This window comes from Heterodontus francisci, chromosome 42 (genome assembly GCF_036365525.1).
Source record: "Heterodontus francisci isolate sHetFra1 chromosome 42, sHetFra1.hap1, whole genome shotgun sequence".
Lineage (NCBI taxonomy): Eukaryota > Metazoa > Chordata > Chondrichthyes > Heterodontiformes > Heterodontidae > Heterodontus > Heterodontus francisci.
In genome coordinates, this window is record NC_090412.1 from 21,920,021 (window position 1) to 21,943,326 (window position 23,306).

At 44.2% G+C, this 23,306-nt stretch overlaps 1 protein-coding gene across 9 annotated transcripts in view; it reads left to right on the forward strand.

The window, feature by feature from the left end:
* The first annotated feature begins 2,959 nt into the window (after window positions 1–2,959).
* Window positions 2,960–23,306, forward strand: part of ncoa4 (nuclear receptor coactivator 4) — a 35,844-nt gene continuing 15,497 nt past the window's right edge. For 2 of the 9 annotated variants that reach the window (XM_068020757.1, XM_068020760.1), the window contains exons 1-2: window positions 20,354–20,437; window positions 21,928–22,025. Coding sequence is in view for 2 of the 9 variants with exons in the window: in XM_068020756.1 (XP_067876857.1) it covers window positions 2,973–3,030 (58 nt within the window). In the remaining 7 variants the exon portion in view is untranslated. Of the gene's footprint in view, window positions 3,031–3,176; window positions 3,511–20,333; window positions 20,438–21,927; window positions 22,045–22,084; window positions 22,179–23,306 lie in introns of those variants that run through there. The other 7 variants (XM_068020756.1, XM_068020755.1, XM_068020759.1 and 4 more) reach the window with 6 other exon arrangements.

A 23,306-nucleotide genomic window follows, 5' to 3' on the forward strand; every position in this document is an offset into this window, starting at 1 on the left:
TTTTTCCTACCAAAGTGGATAATCTCACATTTCTCCACATTGTATTCCATCTGCCAAATTTTTGCCCACTTGCATTGTCTCTCCAAATCCCCTTGAAGCATCTTTGCATCTTCCTCACAACTCACACCCCCTCTCTCTGCATTTCCCCATCCTCCTCACAACTCACACCCCCTCTCTCTGCATTTCCCCACTCCCTCCCTCCCCTACCCCCTTTCCTCCCCATTACCTCCCACTTCCCCCACCCTCCCCTTCCCCTCTCTCCCCCCCTGCCCTTACCCCTCTCCCTCCCCCCCTCATCTCCCCACCCCACTCCCCTTTCCTCCCCCTCCCTCTCTGCCCCTCCTCCCTCCCCCAACCCTCCCCTTCCCTGTCTCCTCCCTCCCCTTCCCCTCCTCCCACGCTCCCCTTCCCCGTCTCCTCCCCTCCCCCTCTCCTCTCCCCCTTCCCACTCATCTTCTCCTCCCTCTCCGCTCCACCCCTCCTCCTTCTCCACACACCTCTGCCTCCACCCCTCCCCCCTTCTGCTCCCTCCCCACCACCCCTCCACTCCTCCTCCTCCACCCCTCGCCCTTCCGCCTCACTCTCTTTCCCCTCAACCCTCCTCTCCCCACCCTCCTCCTCCTCCAACTATCCCCCTCCCTCCAAAGGCCTGCAAACTCCAAAGCAATTAGTGCAACAGGAAGATTCAAACTTGCAGCTAAAAATGCTGTGAAGAAAAGCAATGAAAATGTTGATCCAAATAGTGAATCTGCCAAGGTAACTGCTGCAAACATGAAGTCCAAAACAAAGAAACCTGAAACTGCTAAAAGATCAGGTGCATCAAAGCCAAAATCTGCAGACATTTCAAAAGGAAAAGGAGAGAAATCTGGAAAGGCATCGGGAAAAGTGGATTAGGAATAGCTAGAAAATCACCCAAAAAGAGTGGCAAAATATCAAAGCCTGAAGTAAAGAATAAAGTTAAGGAGCTCAGACAGCCTTCAAGCACGGGAACAAGGAGCACTCAAAAAAAGAGCAAGATTGTAAAAAAGGAACTGGGTGGATTTATTTTAATAAAAAAAGGTCAACAGATGAAACTCTCAGCCGAACAACTCCTCCCCTCCCTCCCTCCTCTTCCTCCCCTCCCTCCCCACTCTCTCTTATACCCCCCTCCCTCCCCCTTCTCCTCTTCCTCCCTCCTCCTCCCCTCCCTCCCCCTCTTCCTCTCACCCCCTCTCTCCTCTTCCTCCCTCCCCCCTCTTCCTCCCCACCTCCCTCCTCTTCCTCCCCACCCCCCTCTTCCTTCCTCCCCCCCTCCCTCCTCTTCCACCCCCCCTCCCTCCTCTTCCTACCCCCCTCCCTCCTCTTCCTCCACCCCCTCCCTCCTCTTCCTCCCCCCTCCCTCCTCTTCCTCCCCCCTCCCTCCTCTTCCTCCACCCCCTCCCTCCTCTTCCTCCACCCCCTCCCCTTTTCCTCTCCCCCCTCCTCTTCCTCCACCCCCTCCCTCCTCCCCTTTTCCTCTCCCCCTCCCTCCTCTTCCTCCCCACCTCCTTCCTCTTCCTCCCCCCTCCTTCCTCTTCCTCCCCCCTCCTTCATCTCCCTCCCCCCTACTTCCTCTCTCTCCCCCTCCCTCATTTCCTCCCCCCCTCCTTTCCTCCCCACCCCCTGCCCCCTCTCCCCCTTCCTTCCCCTCTCCTTCTCCCCCTCCATCTTCTACTCCCCCCCTCCATCTTCTACTCCCTCCTCCCCCATCTTCTACTTCCTCCCCCCACCCCCTCCTCTTCCTTCCCCCCCACCCCCTCCTCTTCCTTCCCCCCCACCCCCTCCTCTTCCTTCCCCCCCACCCCCTCCTCTTCCTTCCCCCCACCCCCTCCTCTTCCTTCCCCCCTCCCCCTCCTCTTCCTTCCCCCCTCCCCCTCCTCTTCCTTCCCCCCTCACCCCCTCCTCTTCCTCCCTCACCCCCTCCTCTTCCTTCCCCCCTCACCCCCTCCTCTTCCTTCCCCCCTCACCCCCTCCTCTTCCTTCCCCCCTCACCCCCTCCTCTTCCTTCCCCCCCTCCTCTTCCTTCCACCCCCACCCCCTCCTCTTCCTTCCCCACCCCCATCCACCCCCTCCTCTTCCTTCCCCACCCCCATCCACCCCCTCCTCTTCCTTCCCCCCCACCCCCTCCTCTTCCTTCCCCCCCACCCCCTCCTCTTCCTTCCCCACCCACCCCCTCCTCTTCCTTCCCCACCCACCCCCTCCTCTTCCTTCCCCCCCACCCCCTCCTCTTCCTTCCACCCCCTCCTCTTCCTTCCCCCCCTCCTCTTCCTTCCCCACCCCCTCCTCCTCTTCCTTACCCACCCCCTCCTCCTCTTCCTTCCCTACCCCCTCCTCCTCTTCCTTCCCTACCCCCACCTACCCCCTCCTCACCCACCCCCTCCTCCTCTTCCTTACCCACCCCCTCCTCCTCTTCCTTCCCCCCCTCCTCTTCCTTACCCACCCCCTCCTCCTCTTCCTTCCACCCCCTCCTCTTCCTTCCCCCCCTCCTCTTCCTTACCCACCCCCTCCTCTTCCTTACCCACCCCCTCCTCCTCTTCCTTCCCTACCCCCCCACCCCCACCTCTTCCTTCCCCCCTCCCCTCCATCTTCTACTCCCTTCCCACCTCCTCATTCCCCCCTCAACCTTCCCTCCTCATCATCATCATCCCCCCTCTCTCGGCCCCCCCCTCCCCTCCCCTCCTCCCTCCTCCTCCATCACTGAGAGCTCGGGGACTATCCGGCACTGGTAGGGAGTGCTGCATCAATTGATACAACAATTTTTATTATAATCGTTTATAATAAAATAATCAGAACAATACTTGAATTCTGAATGTAGGTTTTAAACGGAATGGTGATTTGCTGTATGTTTTCCAGTTTTGTTGTCCGCCACAATAGTTGAAGCGGTCAAACCGCTTCCCTCCTCCCCCCCCCCCCACCCCCACCCTCAGCTGCTTGTGGAAGTGGGCGGGTCCGGGATGTCGCTTTGTTCTCGCGGGAGTTGGAGCGGGAGCGCGGCGGAAGGTGGAGGAGCAGGTGAGAGGGGCGGGAGGCTGTGGGCTAGCACCGTTATAACCGGGCGGGAGGCTGTGGGCTAGCACCGTTATAACCGGGCGGGAGGCTGTGGGCTAGCACCGTTATAACCGGGCGGGAGGCTGTGGGCTAGCCCCGTTATAACCGGGCGGGAAGCCGCGCTGGAGGAGGCCGGGCCCAGTGTGAGGGGTTGGATAGGCCTCACTGGCCGGAATTTGACCTTCCGAAATCGGGTGAAAAGGCGTCTGGTGACCCCGGCGTCATGACGCACTGACGCCGTTTCACCACCGCGGAAGTGGGAGTGTGGGGGGAGGAGTGGTCGCCAGTAGTTTCAAGGCAATTAAATAATCACTTTGATCTAAGTCCTTGAAAACCCCATTGACTGCAAATTTACGTGGGCCGTCTGATTTTACGGTCGTAATTCGGGTCATTGAGCGTGTCCGGGACCCGGCAACTTTAAAGGGGCGGAAGGCAGGCAATCAGGTACTGCTTTTGGTGTTTATTAGTTTTTGTGTTATATAAATTGTAGACGTTTGTAGCTTGTGCAGAGGGGTCTCTGACTCACTGCAGCTTGGGACACATCTGCTTTGTGTCCTGACAACTGGAACGTAAGAGATTTTGTCATTGAACCTGGTAACCAGTCCAACGATGGCAATTGTGCATTCTGGAGGGAGCTCTTCAGATGAGGAGGACTATGCCCCAAGCAGGCACAGAAGGATAGCTGGGCGTGGGACCGCACAACAAACTGGTCAAGTGCCTCCTCGTTATGTGGGTGGCAGAGTCAGCCGAGTGCGAACACGTCACACAGGCAGGGTGTACCGCCTGCGCCTGAGCTACCTGCAGCTGTCGGAATGCCAGTGCAGAAGAAGACTGCGTCTGTCATGTGAGACTGTACCATCTCTTTGCGAGGTGCTGGCAGTGGATGTAGCCTGAAACTGCCTCAGTGCCCATCCAGTGCCGGTCGCTTTAAAGCTCTTAACTTTTATGCGTGTGGCTCTTTCCAGGCTTCAAGGGCAGACTTGTGCAGAGTCTCCCAGGCAGCTGCGCACCATTGCGTAAAGATTGTGACTGATGCATTGTTCAGACGTGCTAACAATTTCATTTGTTTCAAAACGGACAACACCAGCCAGGCTGAAAGAGTAAGAGGATTCAGTGCAATAGCTGGGTTCCTAAGGTTCAGGGCATGATGGACAATACTCATGTGGCAATGAGATCACCAGCAGGTCAGTCAGGGGCATTTATTAACCGAAAAGGCTTTCTATTCATTGAATGTTCAGCTTGTGATCATCGGAAGAGAATCATGCAGGTTTGTGCATGTTACCTAGGGAGTTACCACGATGCATTCATTCTCAGAAACTCCCAGGTGCTTGCTCTCTTCAGTCCCCTGGACAGACTGGAAGGTTGGATATTTGGCGACGGGGCTTATTCTCTGAAGACATGGCTGATGACACCTGTGAGAATCCCAAGGAGTTATGCTGAGGAACACGTCAGTGAGAGCCATGCGGCCAGCAGAGTGACAATCGAACAAACAAAAAGATGAGATTGAGGTGTCTGGACCGCTCAGGTGGAGCACTGCAGTACGCGGCAGCACAGGTCTCCGGGATTATTGTCGTTTGCTGCACCTTGCACAACCTTGCGATGGAAAGGGGAGACACCATTAAGGAGGTTCAGAGCCCTTTTTAAAGGGCTTACAGCATCCGTTCCTGGATTTTGCCCCGCCCCCAAAGCTGATGATTAACCCGTGTGCACCTTTTCGGGTGCCGCTAATAGGCTGCCCCGTGCGTGATACTGGTGGGCAGGAGGTGTGGAGCAGATTCGGGGTACTCGGCCGCTTCCGTCTCATCCGCCCCGGAGTCATCGAGAGCTGAAAAATTCTGGCCACGGTCTCCACTCCCATTCTGCCCACCATTCCCCCTCCCGTACTAGATCCAGAATAATTCAGCTTTGTTTTCCCCGAACAATTGATTACAACTTTGTTCACAGATTGAAAGACCAGACATAATAACATACTGACGAGAGTCTTCAGTATTGACCAACCTTTTGACTTCTCACTTTTGGTTTTCCATTCAGAGATTACACATTTTACGTGTCAAGTGGGTATTTCCACTGTTGTTTAGACCACAAACAGCTGCTGGAAAAATCAACCCCCCCCCCCCCCAGCCCAACTTGTATGCTACAATCACCAGGGGACTGCTGCGTGTTAATTTATTTGTGTTAATTTTGGATAATTAGAAGGAGCGGTACCACCGCACCCAGCAAAATCAGATAGCAAAACATTTCAATTGCTTCAGTCTTTGGGACATTGCCAGGCATGTAGGAAGAAACAGCTTGATCATAAGATCATAAGAACTAGGAGCAGGAGTAGGCCGTCCGGCCCCTCGAGCCTGCTCCGCCATTCAATAAGATCATGGCTGATCTTTTCGTGGACTCAGATCCACTTACCCGCGCTCTCACCGTATCCCTTGATTCCTTTATTGTTCAAAAAGATATCTACCTTAGCTTTAAAAACGTTTACAGAAGAAGCGTCAACTACTTCACTGGGCAAGGAATTCCATAGATTAACAACCCTCTGGGTGAAGAAGTTCCTTCTCAATTCAGTCCTAAATCTGCTCCCTCTAATCTTGAGGCTATGCCCTCTTGTCCTAGCTTCACCTGCCAGTGGAAACATCCTCTCTACTTGTATCTTATCTATTCCCTTCATAATTTTATATGTTTCTATAAGATCCCCCCTCATTATTCTGAATTCCAATGAATATAATCCCAATCTACTCAGTCTCTCCTCAAAGCCAACCCCCTCAACTCTGGAATCAACCTAGTGAACCTCCTCTGCACCCCCTCCAGTGCCAGTACATCCTTTCTCAAGTAAGGAGACCAAAACTGCACACAGTACTCCAGGTGCGGCCTCACCAGTACCTTATACAGCTGCAACATAACCTCTCTGCTTTTAAACTCAATCCCTTTAGCAATGAAGGACAAAATTCCATTTGCCTTCCTAATTACTTGCTGTACCTGCAGACCAACCTTCTGCGATTCATGCACAAGGACACCCAGATCCCTCTGCATAGCAGCATGCTGCAACTTTTTACCATTCAAGTAATAATCCTTTTTACTGTTACTCCTACCGAAATGAATGACTTCACATTTATTAACATTGTATTCCATCTGCCAGACCTTTGCCCACTCACTCAATGTATCTATGGTCATCTGCAAACTTTTGACACCCTACACGTGGTCCCCAACTCCAAATCATCTATATAAATTGTAAATAATTGCGGTCCCAACACCGATCCCTGAGGCACACCACTAGTGTCTGATTGCCAGCCAGAATAGCACTCATTTATCCCCACTCTCTGCTTCCTGTTAGTCAACCAATCCTCTATCCATGTTAATACTTTACCCCTAACGCCATGCATCCTTATCTTATGCAGCAGCCTCTTGTGCGGCACCTTGTCGAAGGCCTTTTGGAAATCTAGGTACACCACATCCACTGGGTCCCCATTGTCCCCCTTGCTCGTAATGTCATCATAGAATTCCAAAAGATTTGTCAAGCATGACCTGCCCTTCATGAACCCATGCTGCGTCTGCCCAACGGGACAATTTCTATCGAGATGCCCTGCTATTTCTTCCTTGATACTAGACTCAAGCATCTTTCCCACTACAGAGGCTAAGCTAACCGGTCTATAATTCCCCATCTTTTGTCTACCTCCCTTTTTAAACAGTGGCGTCACACCTGCTGTTTTCCAATCTGCTGGGACTACCCCAGAGTCCAGCGAATTTTGGAAAATTACCGCCAGTGCACCTGCTATTTCTCCCGCCATCTCTTTTAGTACCCTGGGATGCATTCCATCAGGGCCAGGAGACTTATCAATCCTTAGCTTGCCCAACACTACCTCTTCCGTAATAATGATTGTTTCCAGGTCCTCACCTACGTTCGTCTCTTTGTCAATTACTGGCATGTTATTAATGTCCTCCACTGTGAAGACTGATACAAAATACCTGTTCAATGCCTCAGCCATTTCATCATATCCCATAACTAAATTCCCCTTCTCATCCTCAAAAGGATCAACGTTTACTTTAGCCACTCTTTCGTTTTATATATTTATAGAAACTTTTGCTATCTGTCTTTATATTCTGTGCTAGTTTTTTCTCATGTTCTATCTTACTTTTCTTTATAGCTCTTTTTGTGGCTTTCTGTTGACCTTTAAAGTTTTCCCAATCTTCTAGTTTCATGCTGTTTTTGGCCACTTTGTATGCCTTCTCTTTCAATTGGATAGCCTCCCTTATTTCCTTCGACACCCATGGCAGATTACCCCTTTTCTTCCAGTCCTTCCTTTTCACTGGAATATACTTTTGCTGAGCACTTTGAAAAATTGCTTTGAAAGTCCTCCACTGCTCGTCAACTGTCCCACCATAAAATCTTTGTTTCCAGTCTACTTTAGCCAAGTCCTCCCTCATTCTATTGTAGTCCCCCTTGTTCAAGCGCAGGACCCTGGTATTGGATTTTATCTTCACACTCTCCATCTGTATTCTAAATTCAACCGTACTGTGATCACTCCTTCCAAGAGGATCCCTAACTATGAGGTCATTAATTATTCCTGTCTCATTACACAGGACTAGATCTAGGATAGCTCGCTCCCTCGTCGGTTCCATTACATACTGTTCAAGAAAACTATCACGGATACACTCAACGAACTCCTCCTCAAGGCTACCCTGACTGAGCTGGTTCAACCAATCTACATGTAGATTAAAATCCCCCATGATAATTGCCGTACCATTTTTACGGGCATTAGTTATTTCTTTGTTTATTGCCTGCCCCAATGTGATGTTATTATTTGGTGGCCTATAGACTACGCCTATCAATGACTTTTTCTTCTTAGAGTTTCTAATTTCCACCCAAATGGATTCAACCTCATTCTCCATAGAACCTATATCATCTCTCAGCACCGCCCTGATGTCGTCCTTGAATATCAGAGCTACACCACCTCCCTTACCTTCCTGTCTGTCTCCTTCCGAATAGTCTGGTACCCCTGGATATTTAACTCCCAGTCGTGACCAACCTGTAACCATGTCTCCGTAATGGCTACCAAATCATATTCATTCGCGATGATTTGTGCCGTTAACTCATCAACCTTGTTACGAATGCTATGAGCATTCAGGTAAAGTGCCTTTATGCTAGCTTTCTTACCCTCATGATTTCCAACATCTCTAATAATAACTCCTGAGTTATCCTTCCTTTCTGCTTCTTTCATAGTCTGCCTTGAACTTAAAACCTCCTGCACACGTTAACCTGCTGCTTACCTTTTTATTTACCATCATACTCCCTGTCGTTTTCCCTTTCCCTTCCCCCCGACTCACTAGTTTAAAGTACTAGAGACCACCCTATTTATCCTTTTCGCTAGAACACTGGTTCCAGATCGGTTCAGGTGGAGACTGTCCCATCGGTACAGATCCCCCCGGTTCCAAAACTGATGCCAATGCCCCATGAAATGGAACCCCTCTTTCCCACACCACTCCCTTAGCCACGTGTTTACTTCCCTAATTTTCTTATCCCTAAGCCAATTTGCACGTGGCTCGGGCAGTAATCCGGAGATTATGACCCTCGTGGACCTGTTCCTTAATTTCGTTCCTAGTGCTTTATAATCCCCAAACAGGTCCTCCATCCTAGCCTTGCCTATGTTGTTAGTTCCAACGTGGACCACAACAACTGGATCCTCCCCCTCCCGCTCCAATATCCTTTCAAGCCGGTCAGAGATTTCCTGCACCCTGGCATTTATGTTGCGTCTTTTAGCACCTTAGGATGTCCCAAAGCACTTTACAACTAATGAAGGACTTTTGAACTGTAGTCACTGTTGTAGGGAAACATGACTGCCAATTTAGGCACAGCAAGGTAGAATCATAGAAATTTTAAGGCACAGAAAGAGGCCACTTGGTCCATCATGTCTGTGCTGGCTGAAAAATGGTCCACCTATTCTAATCCCACCTTCCAGCATTTGGTCCGTAGCCCTGCAGATTACAGCACTTGAAGTGCATATCCAGACTCCTTTTGAATGAGTTGAGGGTCTCTGCCTCAACTACCCTTTTAGGCAGTGAGTTCCAGACCATCACCACCCTCTGGGTGAAAAAGGTTTTCCTCATCTCTCCTATAATTTTTCTACCAATCACTTTAAATTTATGCCCCCTCGTCACTGACCTCTCTGCTAACGTGAATAGACCCTTCACCTCCACTCTATCTTAGGCCCTTCAAAATTTTGTACATTTAATTCAGATCTCCCCTCATCCTTCACTGTTCCAAGGAGAACAGCCCCAGCCTGTCCAATCTTTCCTCATAGCTGCATTTTCCCAGTCTTGGCATCATCCTCATAAATCTCCTCTGTACCCTCTCTAGTGCAATTACATCCTTTCTGTAATGACCAGAACTGCACACAGTACTCAAGTTGTGGCCTAACCAATGAATTATACAGTTCCAGCATAACCTCCCTGCTCTTGTATTCTATACCTCAGCTAATAAAGGAAAGGTCTCCTAGATGTTTAACAAATAGACAGTAAGACTCGTCTGGTACCTATGAATACCTTCAAAGAGGTACACTGTGCTCGCTGCTATCACATTTACACACACGAAATAGACTGTATATAACAGACTTGCATTCCCAGCCACTGGCCTTCGCCAATTTGGCAAGTTTACTTTGGTGGTTATCAGCTGTACTGGAACCCACTTTTCTTGGGCCAGCCTTTTTAGAACCCACAAATCCTGACAAAATCTGCTTTTATACCAGGCATATAATTTAACATCACTTTGTTGAATGGAAGGAAGCTGAAATGGAGCATAAATGCTGGGGCTGAATGACCTGTTTCTGAGTTGTACAGTATATTCTATGTAATAATCTTCACCTTGCAGTTCCCAGCTAGTTATTTTAATAATTGAATCAAGGAATGTTTTTTTTTGTTCCTATTGTGATGATGTAACCTGCTGACCCAAGCTAATGCTACCTTTAGGGGATCAAAGTCTGTTTGTAGTCTAGACTCTGAGCTCCAAGATAATTTGTAGACATCACAAGTCATAGTTCAGGTCATGTCACTGACCGTGGACAGCCATAAACTGCATTTAAGTCGGTGACGTTTACGGTTTTTATAAGGCATCTGTTTTTATTTTGTGGTTTGCATTTAATTTGTTTTGCAATTCAGTTAAAGAGTTTGTGGCTATAACCTCCCATTGAAGCTATATTTTTTAGGTCTTGTGTACTCCTTTGATTAGTTGGTGGAAGTCTGTTTTGAAGACAAATTCTACTTATTTGGAAAAAAAAATTGCTAATTAAAATTGGTTTGTACAGGAACATTGTCTGAATTGCAGGTACAATAATGTTCCCATTTTGTCTAGCTCGTATTGTTTGAATTGGGCTACAGTACCAAGTGGCAGCTACTTCCATTTTTAAAAACCTCCCTCTGGATCTATTATTAAGAATTTATAATGGAGGCAAGTAAAACTTTAGCTGACCAGATTATCTTAAAACTAAGTTTTATAATAGTAATGTGAAATCAGTCTCGGACAGACTAACACTGTGAACAGTCTGGTTGCTGATGAAATCTTTAATGAGTTTAAAATTTGGGAATATATAACCACTGGCATTTACTTGGCTAATCTTCTGCAGTGATTTTTTTTTTGAACAGTTGTCAATTTCAGTCACTGTCCATAACTATTAATTTTTAATTAGAAGCTGGAGTGAACCGTTATCTGCTATATTTAAAAGTTTGTATGTTGTCCGTGGAACTTCAGTCCCTCAACAATTGTAGTTGTGGTGCGAGTACTTAAGAGTTGTTATTTAATCTAGTGAAAAGTTTCCGTGTCGTTAATGCCTATCTAAACATCTTGTTTGACTTGGTGCAACGGTCCTTCTGGTTACTGGGAATTGGACAAACAAATTGGAGGTTGTCCAGTAAATGTGATCAAACTGTAGCACGATGCAGCTCTAGCTGCACAATTAGCTGCTAGAGACTTCTTGCCACTTGTTGAGTGAAAATTAGAAGTCACCATTCTGTAATCTTAGTGAGATTTTAACAAGGTGTTGATCAATAAACCTCTTCAAACTCGTGCTCAACAGTACAAAGATTCTCGCTTTGTTTATTGACAAAATAACTTCCTGATGTCGGGTGTTTTATAAATATCAGCCTTTCCAAAGTGATCATGGCATCTCCAAAATGGCTACCTTGACCAGCAAGATTAACTTGTTGACCAGCATTATCAGATTGTGTCATTAGGTGCTTTTTACATTGAAGCAAGGGTGCTATAGAAGGGTAGTGGAAAGATGACTTATATACTGCTCTCTGTTATTTAACTTTGTTCCTACTGTCACTTTAGTCAAGGCCCATTTAAGGTGGAAGACCTGAAGCAGGCGGAGTTTAGATGATTGGCCTCCAGCAACCACAGCCATCTTTGTGTCAGGTATAACCCCTGTGGCCTGCTATCTCGAGCTTGAAACTTGTTCTCTTCCAGAACTAAAGGCCTTCTCCTCCATCTTTGTCCCCAATATTCGGCACATGTGAGAGTTGTTACTGCTGCTCATTATTGCTTTGCATGCGAATGGCTCGGCCATGGGTTTTACACCACCTTCCAAACCTGGCCCAAGTTTGACTGCCAGCGCTGTCTCTCTGAACAGCATCACTGGACATCCACGTGACAATGCACAGGTCTTCTGTTGGCGATATGAGGATAGTAGGCTAGCTGACAGGATGTTGATAGTGCATGTCACCCTCCGGAAGGGAGAAGCTTTTGTTATAGACATTTTCTCTTACTGTCCTGAGGCAGTACTGATTTTCAACCATTTGAGTGTTTACATTTGTAGATGCTGATAAGCCCTGGATTGGGAGAGAGATTTGTTTTTATAGCAAGACAGGGTAAGATAACACATTAAGCACTTTTGGCTGCTCTTGTTTTGGTGTCAGTTCATAAAGCATCCAGTGGCAAACCTGATGTAAAGTTGAGAGGAATTAATAAATCTACCTGACATGAAGATGCGGGTTAGAAACAAAAAGGTCTTCCCAGTTGACTGATTCAGCAAATTCAATAACTTTTTCCTGGAGTTTCCTGTCAGCTGTGTAAGCTTTAGGGACCAACAGCACAAGCACGCCCAATATAACACATATGTATAAGCACGTTAAATTCTGATTCTCGAATGTCATTAAACCAACCTCTTCCATATGCTGTCTTTTTATGGTTTGCTTTCTTTGGCTTAGTTGGAAAAAGGAGACTGGTCTTCTGCACATGCAGAGGAGGGGAACGAAAGGGTACTATAGACTATACTGCAGTTTGAGAAGGCAATCTCTGCTTTGCAGCAGGGTTGACAGATGCTGTGTTGGTGCAGTGCATTGCACGCACATTCGTGCAATTTTTACGTCCTGGTGCAAGCACGATCAGCTAACTTTGTGCATCACTGGCCAGTGTAATTTGAGGGCAGACAGACTCAATAAAGTGAATCTCTGGTCTCAGTAATGTGGAGGCCAATAAGTTTACATTTGGTTCAGGTAGGAAGTTGAAAGCAGTGGGTTAAGCTGTGCCTGTAAACTTTATGCACCTGTTTATAACAGGGCCTGTGTAAATGATGTGTATATAGTTGTAACTAAATGAACCATTAGTTTCTCTTTATTTGCTGGAGGAATCTGCCTCGGAATATCTGATTAATGTCGGGCTGTTTTCTGTGACAGTTTAAAACTGACCAGATAATCACTTTTTGTAAATGAATATGTGTAGCCCAAGTTAGCTTGCAATAAATTATTGTTGCTCCAAACCTGGACCAAGTGATGCTCTCAGTATGTTGGAGTGATCTGTTCATAAATTGCCTTAAGCATTCAATAAAAGTAGCTTGCATTTATAATGTGATTTATCCAAAGCTGCTTCATGAGGGTGTGGGCAGAAGATCAGGATACTGAGCTGAAGTTGAGAGTCGATCACTGAATGGTTGGGAAAAGCGGGATATTGGGGAGCTTTAGAAAATGGAGAGGGATGAAGCAACTTGGAGGAGCTTTGGAGTGTAAGGAGCATGGTAGAGCAATTGGGAGAGCAGATGGTGTGAGCTATGATATAGGACTGGATAAGGTTGTGGAGAAAAGGTGATGGAGATTTGTAAATGAGAGGATTCTAAAATCAATCTGTTGGGGCCCAGATACAAAGTGAGCCAGATCTAGTACATGATGAGATGCAGGGAGCAGCATACTCTATCAGTTGGATGTAAAAGATCCCATGGCACAATTTTGAAAAGGAGCAGGAGCAGGAGCAGAGAGCAGGACACTCCCTGGTGTCCTGGCCAATATTTGTTCCTCAAAGTAGGAAATGTAAAAATAAATGCAGAGGTATAGTAAAAAAAAAAGTTAGCATTAAACAAAAATGGTTGAGTAGTTATTTAACACACCTATACTTGTTTTTATAGTATCAGTTGGAGTCTTTAACCCACTAGCCTCAATGGAATGGAGCACCTGTGCTTCCACATATCAGCAGTGCAACACTTAGCGTGTCTCCATTATTGTCAAATGTAGAATAAAGAGATACTAAAAGTTGGATGCAGAAAACACGTGGTCCAGATGATGTGGTCACACATGCCTGGTACGTGTGCATTTTTAAGATATAAAAAAAACCAGCAGATGCTGGAAATCTGAAACAAAAACAGTGGAATATAGGAAACACTCAGCAGCACCTGTGGGGGAAAAAATGTTAACATTTCAGGTATCTAACTCTTCATCCAAAATAGTTCTGACAAAAGATTATACACCTGAAATATTGACTCTCTTCCTTTTTTCCACTTGCTGAGTGTTTCCAGCATTATTTAGTTTGTGCTGCATATTTGGCATGTTTGGTCCTGTGAATTTGAAACTTGCTGAGCAACTGCAGTAAAAAGGGAGCAAAGGGGCGAGTGAATGGTGGTTGCATTTTCTCTGTGCCTTTGCTGCTTATAGCAATGAAGAAACAGGATTTGGGGTCCCTGACCTTTGCTGAAATGTGGGTTTCTGAAAAGTCAGCTCGAGTTTTAGTGTGAAATGGTACATTCATGAAAAGAATACAGATTTGTTCTGGCAAATGGAGGGTTAACTTGACTTAAATTTGACCTCCCTCTTCCTAGTGTTGAGAGTTTGGAATGCAGGCGTTTGGTACCAGTTCAGATGGCTGCATGTGTAAACTTGACAATGGACCTAATATCCTGAAACTCAACTAATATCTTATTTCCTTGCTGTTTAATCCCTCTGTGCTAATAATAGTGAATTACGTAACCAGTCTGCTCACCTGGATTAATGACATCCAGTTTCTGTTTAAGCAGAATATATTGCATTGTTTCCATAGCTTATATCCTATCTGTACATTGAGCTTTACCACTATTCTGAAATCAGGACCAAAAACTTCTGACATGCTTGGTGTACGTTCTAGCAGAGGTGTGGATGGCATTTAACTCTTTGGTACTATATGTGCTTTTCACGATTCAAAATTTAGATGAATATTTTTGCATTTATCTAATAATTCAAAGTTGCTTTATTTAGTGATCTGCTAATTAATTTTTTTTAGCAATGGATTACCACATTGCTTATGTTGTTGAATGCAAACTGTTAGATCATATTTTTAGTGGACAAAAACTTTAGCATTATCAGGAGTACGTTCTATAACTTAACTGTGTACATAAAATGATTTTTTTTATGATTCTCCTTGTCTTTTTGGAGCAAACTTTGTATTGGTGCCCTTCTTTGCAAGGGTTAAAATATGTTGTCATTGTTATAATGGTGCTTGTTCTGTAGAATATTAACTTCTAAGCCTAATTGAGAATTGATGACTTGAGGCCAAAATCCAAGCAGTTTGCTGAGCTGTGCTTTTTAAAAAGAAACTTTTACCTCTTGGGAGATGGGTGTAAGTGCTGCGTACCTATGATATATACTGAATTCATGTCACATTACCTTGTTGAGAAACCTAGGTAAGGGGTGAGGGCAGGTGATGAATATGTTGATCCCCAAGATAAAATATTACTCAGCAAATTTAAATTTAAAAATGTGAGAGAAGGAGGTTCTGAAGTGTTGATAATGCTTCTATCCAAGAAAGAGAGCAAGGTTGGAAGCTAAAGATAAGAATTGCCTGTTAGATGATAGACTTTTAGTTGTATCTTAAAATACAAAATAATGTAAGAATACAATACAATTATATAGATTGAACTGGCTGGTGCTCTTTACTCTAGAAAAGAAAAGACTGAGGTGTGACCTAATAAGACGGCTTTAAAATTATAAAGGGGTTTGATAGGGTAGGTGTGGGGAAGATGTTTGCGCTGGTAGGGGAGAATTATAAGATAGTTGCTAATAAATTCAATAAGCAATTCTTTAGTGTGGAATGTGGAACTTGCCATTATATGGAGTGATTCAGATGAATAGCATAGATAAATTTATGGAGAAGCCAGATAGGTATATGAGGGAGAAAAGAAGGATATGCTGATGGGGTGAAATGAAGTAAAGTAGGAGGAGGTTCAGGTGGACCAGAAACACTGGCATAGACTGGTTGGGCCAAATGGCCTGTTCCTGTGCTGTAAATACTATAATATAATTAATGCAGGAGTATGAGAGAGAGGTGCAGGCCTGGAGAGGCATAGGCTTTAGAGAGAGTGTCAATGAAGGACAAAGATGCATTTGGCATAGAGAAGGAAACTGAGCTTCCTGTATGAGTTGCAACTAATCCAGAAATTATCAGACTTTGAAATGACAGGATTCCTAATATGTAATGTGGAGGGCCTTGATTTTAGTTTGGAACACTTCCTGATGTGACACCATGACTGGGCGAGCAAACATAACAGTTCCTGTTCATGATGTTAAAGAGGGAGTTCCATAACATACCTGTAGCTGTATAAAATGGTATAAGGAAAGCCATCTGAGCTGTGAAAGCTCAGTCATTGTGTGTGTTCTAGACAGAGATAGATTTCTCGATATTAAAGATATCAAGGGATATGGGAATAGTGCAGGAAAATGACATTGAGGTGGAAGGTCAGCCCTGATCTAGTTGAATGGCGGAGTAGGCGCGAAGGGCCAAATGGCTGCCGGCTCCTATTTCCTATGTTCCTGTGTTCCGTCACACAGCACAAACTGTTCTAATGGGCCTTGTACAGTCTGCTGGAATTCACTTTCGATTAACGTCTACTGCTATTTCAGAGGAGGCAAGCAGAGAGGGGATAATTGTTTTAGATTTAAAGACATGGAATAATAGTTGGGAATAATATTCATCAAGGGCTTCTTTGTGTGCCACTTACATTGCCCACATTTTACACTGTTTTAGCCTGGCAGCATTATATCAGTATGGACTCCTCCATACTGCTTTCGTATTGAGGGAAAGCTTTACTTATGCGATAAAGATATGTTGGTCACTGTACGTGTTGAATGGCTGATTTGAGTCACACAAACTCTGATCTCTGGGGCAGGGAGATAAGGCTTATATTCTGTATACTTGGTTGGATTTTACATAAACTAGTTGGGACCCATCCTGTACGCAATCTAAGTGGTTTCAAGTGTATTGTTTTAAAGCAATCCAGCATTTCTTTTTTTGAGTACATGTAACAGTATGTGCATGTATATATACTATGGTGTTGATGCATACCTGGAAGCAGGTTGCTCTCTTGGCCAAGCTGCTGCGTGTAAGTTAGCCAGGGTTGTTCCTACTGCAGCTGCTGCTGCTGAAAGTGCATGTTGGATGTGGAATAGGATCAGACTTGGCTGTGATTTTTCCAGCACTTCCTCTCACCTTCCCTCTGTAGTTAAATATACTAATTACAGACTATCCAGAACACTCACATTTGGACAACGCACCAACAAGCAGTTGATGCCCGTAGAACAGATATCTTGACGAGGCATCAATATTGTTAGGTGAGGACATAAACTTGGGTCACCTCATGTTTGTTTCCACTCAATTTTCATGATCACTTACATTTATTTGCCACCTTTTAACATAGTTAAGTAACTCATTGTCCTTCATAGGAACATTATCAAACAAACTTTGACAGCGAGCCACATCAGGACATATTAAGACTGGTGATCAAAAACTTGGTCAAAGAGGTAAATTTTAAGAAGTGTCTTAAAGGAGGCAAGAGACGGAAAGATTTAGGGAGAGAATTGCATTGCCTGGAGCCTAGGCAGCTGCAGGCCGCCGGAGTCGAGTGATTTAAGTCCTCCAGAATTGGAGGAGTGCAGAGATCTCAGTTGGTTGTTGGGTTGGAGGAGGTTAACAAAGATAGTGAAGCGGTGAGACCATGGAGGGATTTGAAAACAAGGGTGCAAATTTTAAAATTGAGGCATTACCAGACCCGGAGTCTCTGAGCAGGTCAGTGAGCACAGGTAACGGGTGAACAGGACTTTACCTTGGCATAGAGGATCATTATGTTACTTGAGGTTATCTACAAAATGGCTACTCGCAGGCTACCTGTAACAGAAATTCTAAAGAATAAAAACTAGCAAAAAGGAATATCTAAGATGCTAAAATATGCGTTTGTCTTTATGACACTTAGGATTGTGGGGCAATTGAGAAGACTGGCCTCTTGTGCCTTCAGCTGCCAAATAAAACATAGAAATATAGAAAATAGGAGCAGGAGTAGGCCATTCAGCCCTTCGGGCCTGCTCCGCCATTTAAAAAGATCATGGCTGATCGTCTAATTCAGTATTCTGTTCCCGCTTTCTCCCCATATCCCTTGATCCCTTTGGCATTGCTGGAAGTACATGTTGGATGTGGAATAGGATCAGACGGCTGTGATTTTTCCAGCACTTCCTCTCCCCTTCCCTCCGTGGTTGAATATACTAATTACAGACTGTCCAGAACTCTCTCATTTGGACAATGCCAAGGCCCTAAGCTCTGGAATTCCATCCCTAAACCTCTCTGCCTTTTCCTCCTTCAAGATGCTCTTTAAACCTACCTCTTTGGCCATCTGCCTGAAGATCTCCTGAAGTGGTTCAGCATCACATTTTGTTTGTTAGTACCACTGTGGAGTACCTTGGGACATCTTGCTACTTTAAAGGTGTTATGTAAATTCAAGTTGTTGTTTTCCTTTTCATAGAATATTTCAGCACAGGGGGATGAAGGAAGGAAGACTTGCATTTATATAGTGCCTTTCACAACCGCAGGACATTCCAAAGTGCTTCACAGCCAATGAAGTACTTTTGAATTGTAGTTAGTGTTGGAAAGTAGGAAACGCAGCAGCCAATTTTTGCACAGCAAGCTCTCTCAAACAGCAATGTTACAATGACCTAATATCTGTTTTTTGATAATTGAGGGATAAATATTTCCCAGGAGGAGCTGCCCAACAATTCTCAATCACCCCATCCTTTCCCAAGCCCTTTCAATTTTTTATTTTTCAATTATTTATTATCCTATACCCTTTGAAAGATTATTACGGATCCTATTTCCACCACTACTAGGTCATTCTTCTGAATAATAAAACATCTAACCACCTCTGTCGTCCTTTTAGCGATGACCTTAATTTTACGCCCTCTGGTTACTGATTCACCAATCGTGGAAATTGCTTTTCATGATTTACCTACTCATTTAAAGTTCTGGAATTAGCAATATATACCGATAATTTGCCAGCATTACAGTAAAGATAGTCAGCAAAAACTGCATTAAAGTTTTATGGCACACGTTTTAGTTCCTGTTAACGAAGAATCTTAGGTTGCGACAATTGCAGAATAGCTCCAGTTTGTTCAGAATTTAATGTGGCGTTGAAAGACTAGTTTTAATCTCTTTGGAGTGGTCCTTTAATTTTTGTCTTTGGGAAATTGACGAAATGTTATCAGTAACTTTGAATCGGTTGTCTTTGTTTAAAATTCTGAGGGTCGCTTTTGTGCGAGTTTGATGGGCAAAGATCATGTGACCGGCGTCTCTTTCCTAAATAAAAATCTCCAGCCAAGAGTAATCACATGCCCATTCTCTTCATTCCTTGATGTACATGGCTTTGGATAAGTGTTAGTAAAGGCAATGCAGGAGAGGGGGATTTGGTGGGTTTTATTTTATATACAGTACTGACAACCTACTTAAATACTCATCCAAAAATCCAGTCCCTGTTAGTCCCAAGTCATTTTGCATGATCTCTAACAATATCTTGCTGTTTGGGTCTCAGCCAGTCTGCGTGGGGACTGTGTAGAGAGCTCAGTACGATCAAATGTGCGGCCAGCACTTGAGAATATTAAACACGCTTTCCTTCGAATAAGTCTGCTGAAATAGCACAAAATATATACGCAGCAATTTTATAACTTTGGAACACCAGAGTGATGCCAGGTGAGGATCAGTTTGGCGTATCATAAAAATGCTACTTTTTGTCAAGCCTCAGATCAAAAACTTGTAGAGCAGCATGGTTTGAGTTTTCTTTGCTGATAACTCATTCAAATCCACAATGCTAATGCCTTCACTTTTTATAATTTGCTTGTTTGGAAACCATCTACTTTTGTTTCTTTCCAACTAGTCTTCTTAAAAATAAAACAAATGAATGCTTTGCTGAGTAGGTAGCATTCTTGCCAAAGTCATAAGGTTCTATAAAAGCAAAATACTGCAGATGCTGGAAATCTGAAATAAAAATGTGAGGCAACATCTGTGGAAAGAGAGAAGCAGAGTTAACGTTTCAGATCTGTGACCTTTCATCAGAACTGGCAAAGGTTAGAAAAGAATTAGGTTTTTAAGCAGGAGGGGAGGAGAACAAAAGGGAAGATGTGTGATAGGGCAGAGGGCAGGAGAGATTAAATTGCAAAGCTGTCATGGGACAAAGGCAAAGAGTGTTGATGCTTGTGAAAGACAAAACATTAGTCCAGAGAGAGTGTTAATGGCAGAATAATGAGCAGCTCTGTCTCCACGAAAAAACATGGTTAAAAATAAAATTTAAAAAAAATGAAAAGCTTCGGGATATTTGGAAAATTTGGTTTAAAAGTATAAAATTATTTCTCCAGATGTGGACCCTTGTTCACTTTTATGTGGTTTTAACCACAGGATTTTGACAGCTGCTGTGCAAATAACTGAGTTTAAATCGGGTCATTCTTCAACATTCAGGGATTTTTTGTCCCTGAATCAAGGGATTTGACACTTTTTTTTTCTCCTCATACTTTGGAGAATTTGCAAACTTTTGTTACTTGACATTACTCTGTTCAAGCTTGTGCTGTGGGGCCTCGGTATGAATGCTGCAGCGGTTGGCTGTTGCAATCCCCCTTAGCGGACCCACCGTGTACGTGCGGCCTGACGAGCCGCTGGTGGCGGATTGCTGACGAGACGGCAGCGTGCGTGTTGGTGACATCAGCGCGTAGGGAGGCGGTTGTGCGTGACGTGCCGGGGTATATAAACAGCCGAGGCCTGGTCTCTTTGGCAGTCGGAAGGTGGCGAGGTGGCAGAGTGGGTGTTTAACACCAGCGGCGGCTTTCACCTACATCCGCCTAAGAGGTGCAGTTCCCTATATCAGGTCGTGTGTGTGCTGAATAATTTGTGTCATTATCCCCGCTGTGTTTAGCGGCGGCGGCGGCGGCGGGGCCATTGCCCCGGGGCCCAGGAGGGACGGTGGCGCTCAGAGTGAAGGCCTGGCGGCCATTGCTTCAAGTGCCAGAGTTAGAAGGCATCTGGAGGGTAGATTCGATCTAATGCTCGCCTTTATTTTAATATAAACCCTCATTCTCGCACAGTTTCTGTTTCTTTCTTGCTGAAATATGTTGTATTTTGTTCCGTAGGCTCATTGCTGTTTATCTTTGGGGTAGTCTTTTTGGGATGGGATTGCAGGGCAGATGGAGTGGAGGATATGGGACCCTTGTGGGCCAAGTGCCATACGCCTTTGTTAACATGGATCATTGCCTGTTGATTTCATTTTGGTGTTTTGTTCTAAACTGGCGATTTAAGTTGTGGAGCTTGCAGGATGTCTTTCATTAGATGAAGCAAAATGGCAGCGGATGTGTGCATTCCACACGGATGTAAAATGCGACTCTAAATATGTTTGGTAACTTTGCACTTTTCCCACTCCCACCAGCAATAATACCACATCCCTCCGTTATCAATATTGTGACTGCAGTATCGGCCCTTCACTGAGTAGGAAGAAAATTTGGAAAGCAGGGAAAAGAATAGTGATAACAAGATGCAGCCCATTAAAAGAAAATTTATGCTAAAAGAGATCGTGTATACAGTTCTATTAGAATTGGGTGATGGGATCTGCCTCTCAGGGCAGCTACTAATCAGATTTCATGTACTGAACGGTGCATGTTTCTGGCACTTGCTAGGCTTTTTATATGGCTATTTTAAGTTGAGCAGCATATTACAACTCGTAGTCAAGTGGATTTCCGAGGCGGTGGGGTGCGTGTGAGAAGAGGTGGACAAGAGATGTGGAATGCAAAAGCACCCCCCATCCCGCTGCAGCAGTGGAAAAAAGGATAAAAAACAAAATTCTCATTTTTCCAGACACTTAATTTTGCATCCATGGCTAAACCTTTCCCAGAGTTTGTTTATATCCTACATTCTAATGAAGAGAGCTTTTGTTTGCTGTGTAGTTTGTCTAATGGGTGATCATATCACAAAGGACCAGAGTTGGGTGTATTGTAAACATTAACCCAGTTTGCACTGTTAACGTACAATCTGTGATGCACAGACATAACATGAGTGGGGCAATACTAGAAGTGGGTGAAAGGTCAATTTTTAGGCGAGGAGTAAGCATACATTGCAGGGTGTGTGCATGCTGTCCCTCTTCTAGGAGTAGTCTAATATTCCAAATTTTTACCCCTCAAGGGGTTTTAAAATACAATTTATTTATGTCTTGTATTGTAAAGAGTTTGTAATTCCCCTCAATATGTTCATCTTTAGTGTTTAAACTAACTTAATATATAGAAATCTTTCAGAAAGTACCTGTGCTATTGAGTACAACTAAATGTATTATTTATCCTCCACTTATACAGGACTTTTTGTCAACTTTAAAAATTGCATATCCAGTTTAAACATCATTCTTACAATGAGGAAGACTTTACTTACAATAGTGATCCACCATTTGAGCCAGGTTTGCTAAACAAGGAAATGTATGAATACATTCTTTACCGTGGGCAAAAATGCTGGAGCAATTGGCTTCCACCTATAATAGAAATTTGCGTCAACTTGTAATTTGCATGACTTAACTTCAGCGTCATTCTCATTGAGGAAGATTTTACCTGCAGTAAGTGATCTTATTTAAGACAGGGTTGCTAAACAAGGAAATGTTTGAATACATTATTGTGGCTACAAATGTTGCTGCAGCATCAGTGCCAACATTTTTGTATACCAAGTTCCTTGGAGAGGGAAAAAACCCAGCTCACATGCTTGTCTGGGCAAAATTCAAATTATTTGATTGGAATGGTATTTTGTATGCGATTTGTGACTCCCCCACCTTTTTTGTTTTTATGTAAAATACCTGTGCTAAATGGCCATAAGGCAGGTTTGAATCTCTGCCTTTCAGAATAATCCCATTGTAAATTTAGCTGTTTATTAAACAAGTTGAGTGCCATGGCTGGATTTTTTCCCCCTTCCCTTCCTGCAGCTGTAAATCGCCCTCTCTGAAGAACAAAATCCCAATGACAGTCCATAAATAGTGGATCTCTGGCAAAGTTTAGGAAATATATGAATTTGTCAATATGTTTTCCTTTTTTATAAAAAGAAAAGGAACACTTCCATTTATACCAAAATAAAATGTTCATTAAAATTCTAAAGATTCTGTTATGGTGGCATCCTTTATGATCCAGATTAATGAAAATTATTCACTAGAAATCATAGTGTAATTGAAGTACCTCATTTTAGCTGCATGCATTTCTTAAGTCGCAGGTACTCCCATTCAGATACTTCTATTCATCCCCTCAGATTTGGATTTAATAGCATCAAATTACCTGTTCTTTTTCTACCCAACTTATTTAGCTCATTTTTTCTATTGAAGAAACTGTATAATGTGGGCTAACAGGCTTTGTGAATTAATGATTGTACATTAAAACTCATGCATGCAACTCTCATTTCCTGTAAATGTTGCACTTCCTTTAATCCTTCGTTGATAACATCCCTATTGTTATAAAATTGTGTATTCTCAGCCTCACTTTGAATAGTGCCACAAGAGGTCTGGTTTGTATAAATCACTTCTTGTATCAATCTCTTTATTTTGTGTGCCATTCAAATTTTTCATGTTTGTACTCAATTGGTCAAATTATATTTTCATAAATCCAGAAAATTGCAACTGAAGAGGCAGGGAGCAGGCAAGTCAGATACAAAAGGAAGCAGATAGAAAAACTACTAGTGAGAGCTACTGAGGACATGAAACAAA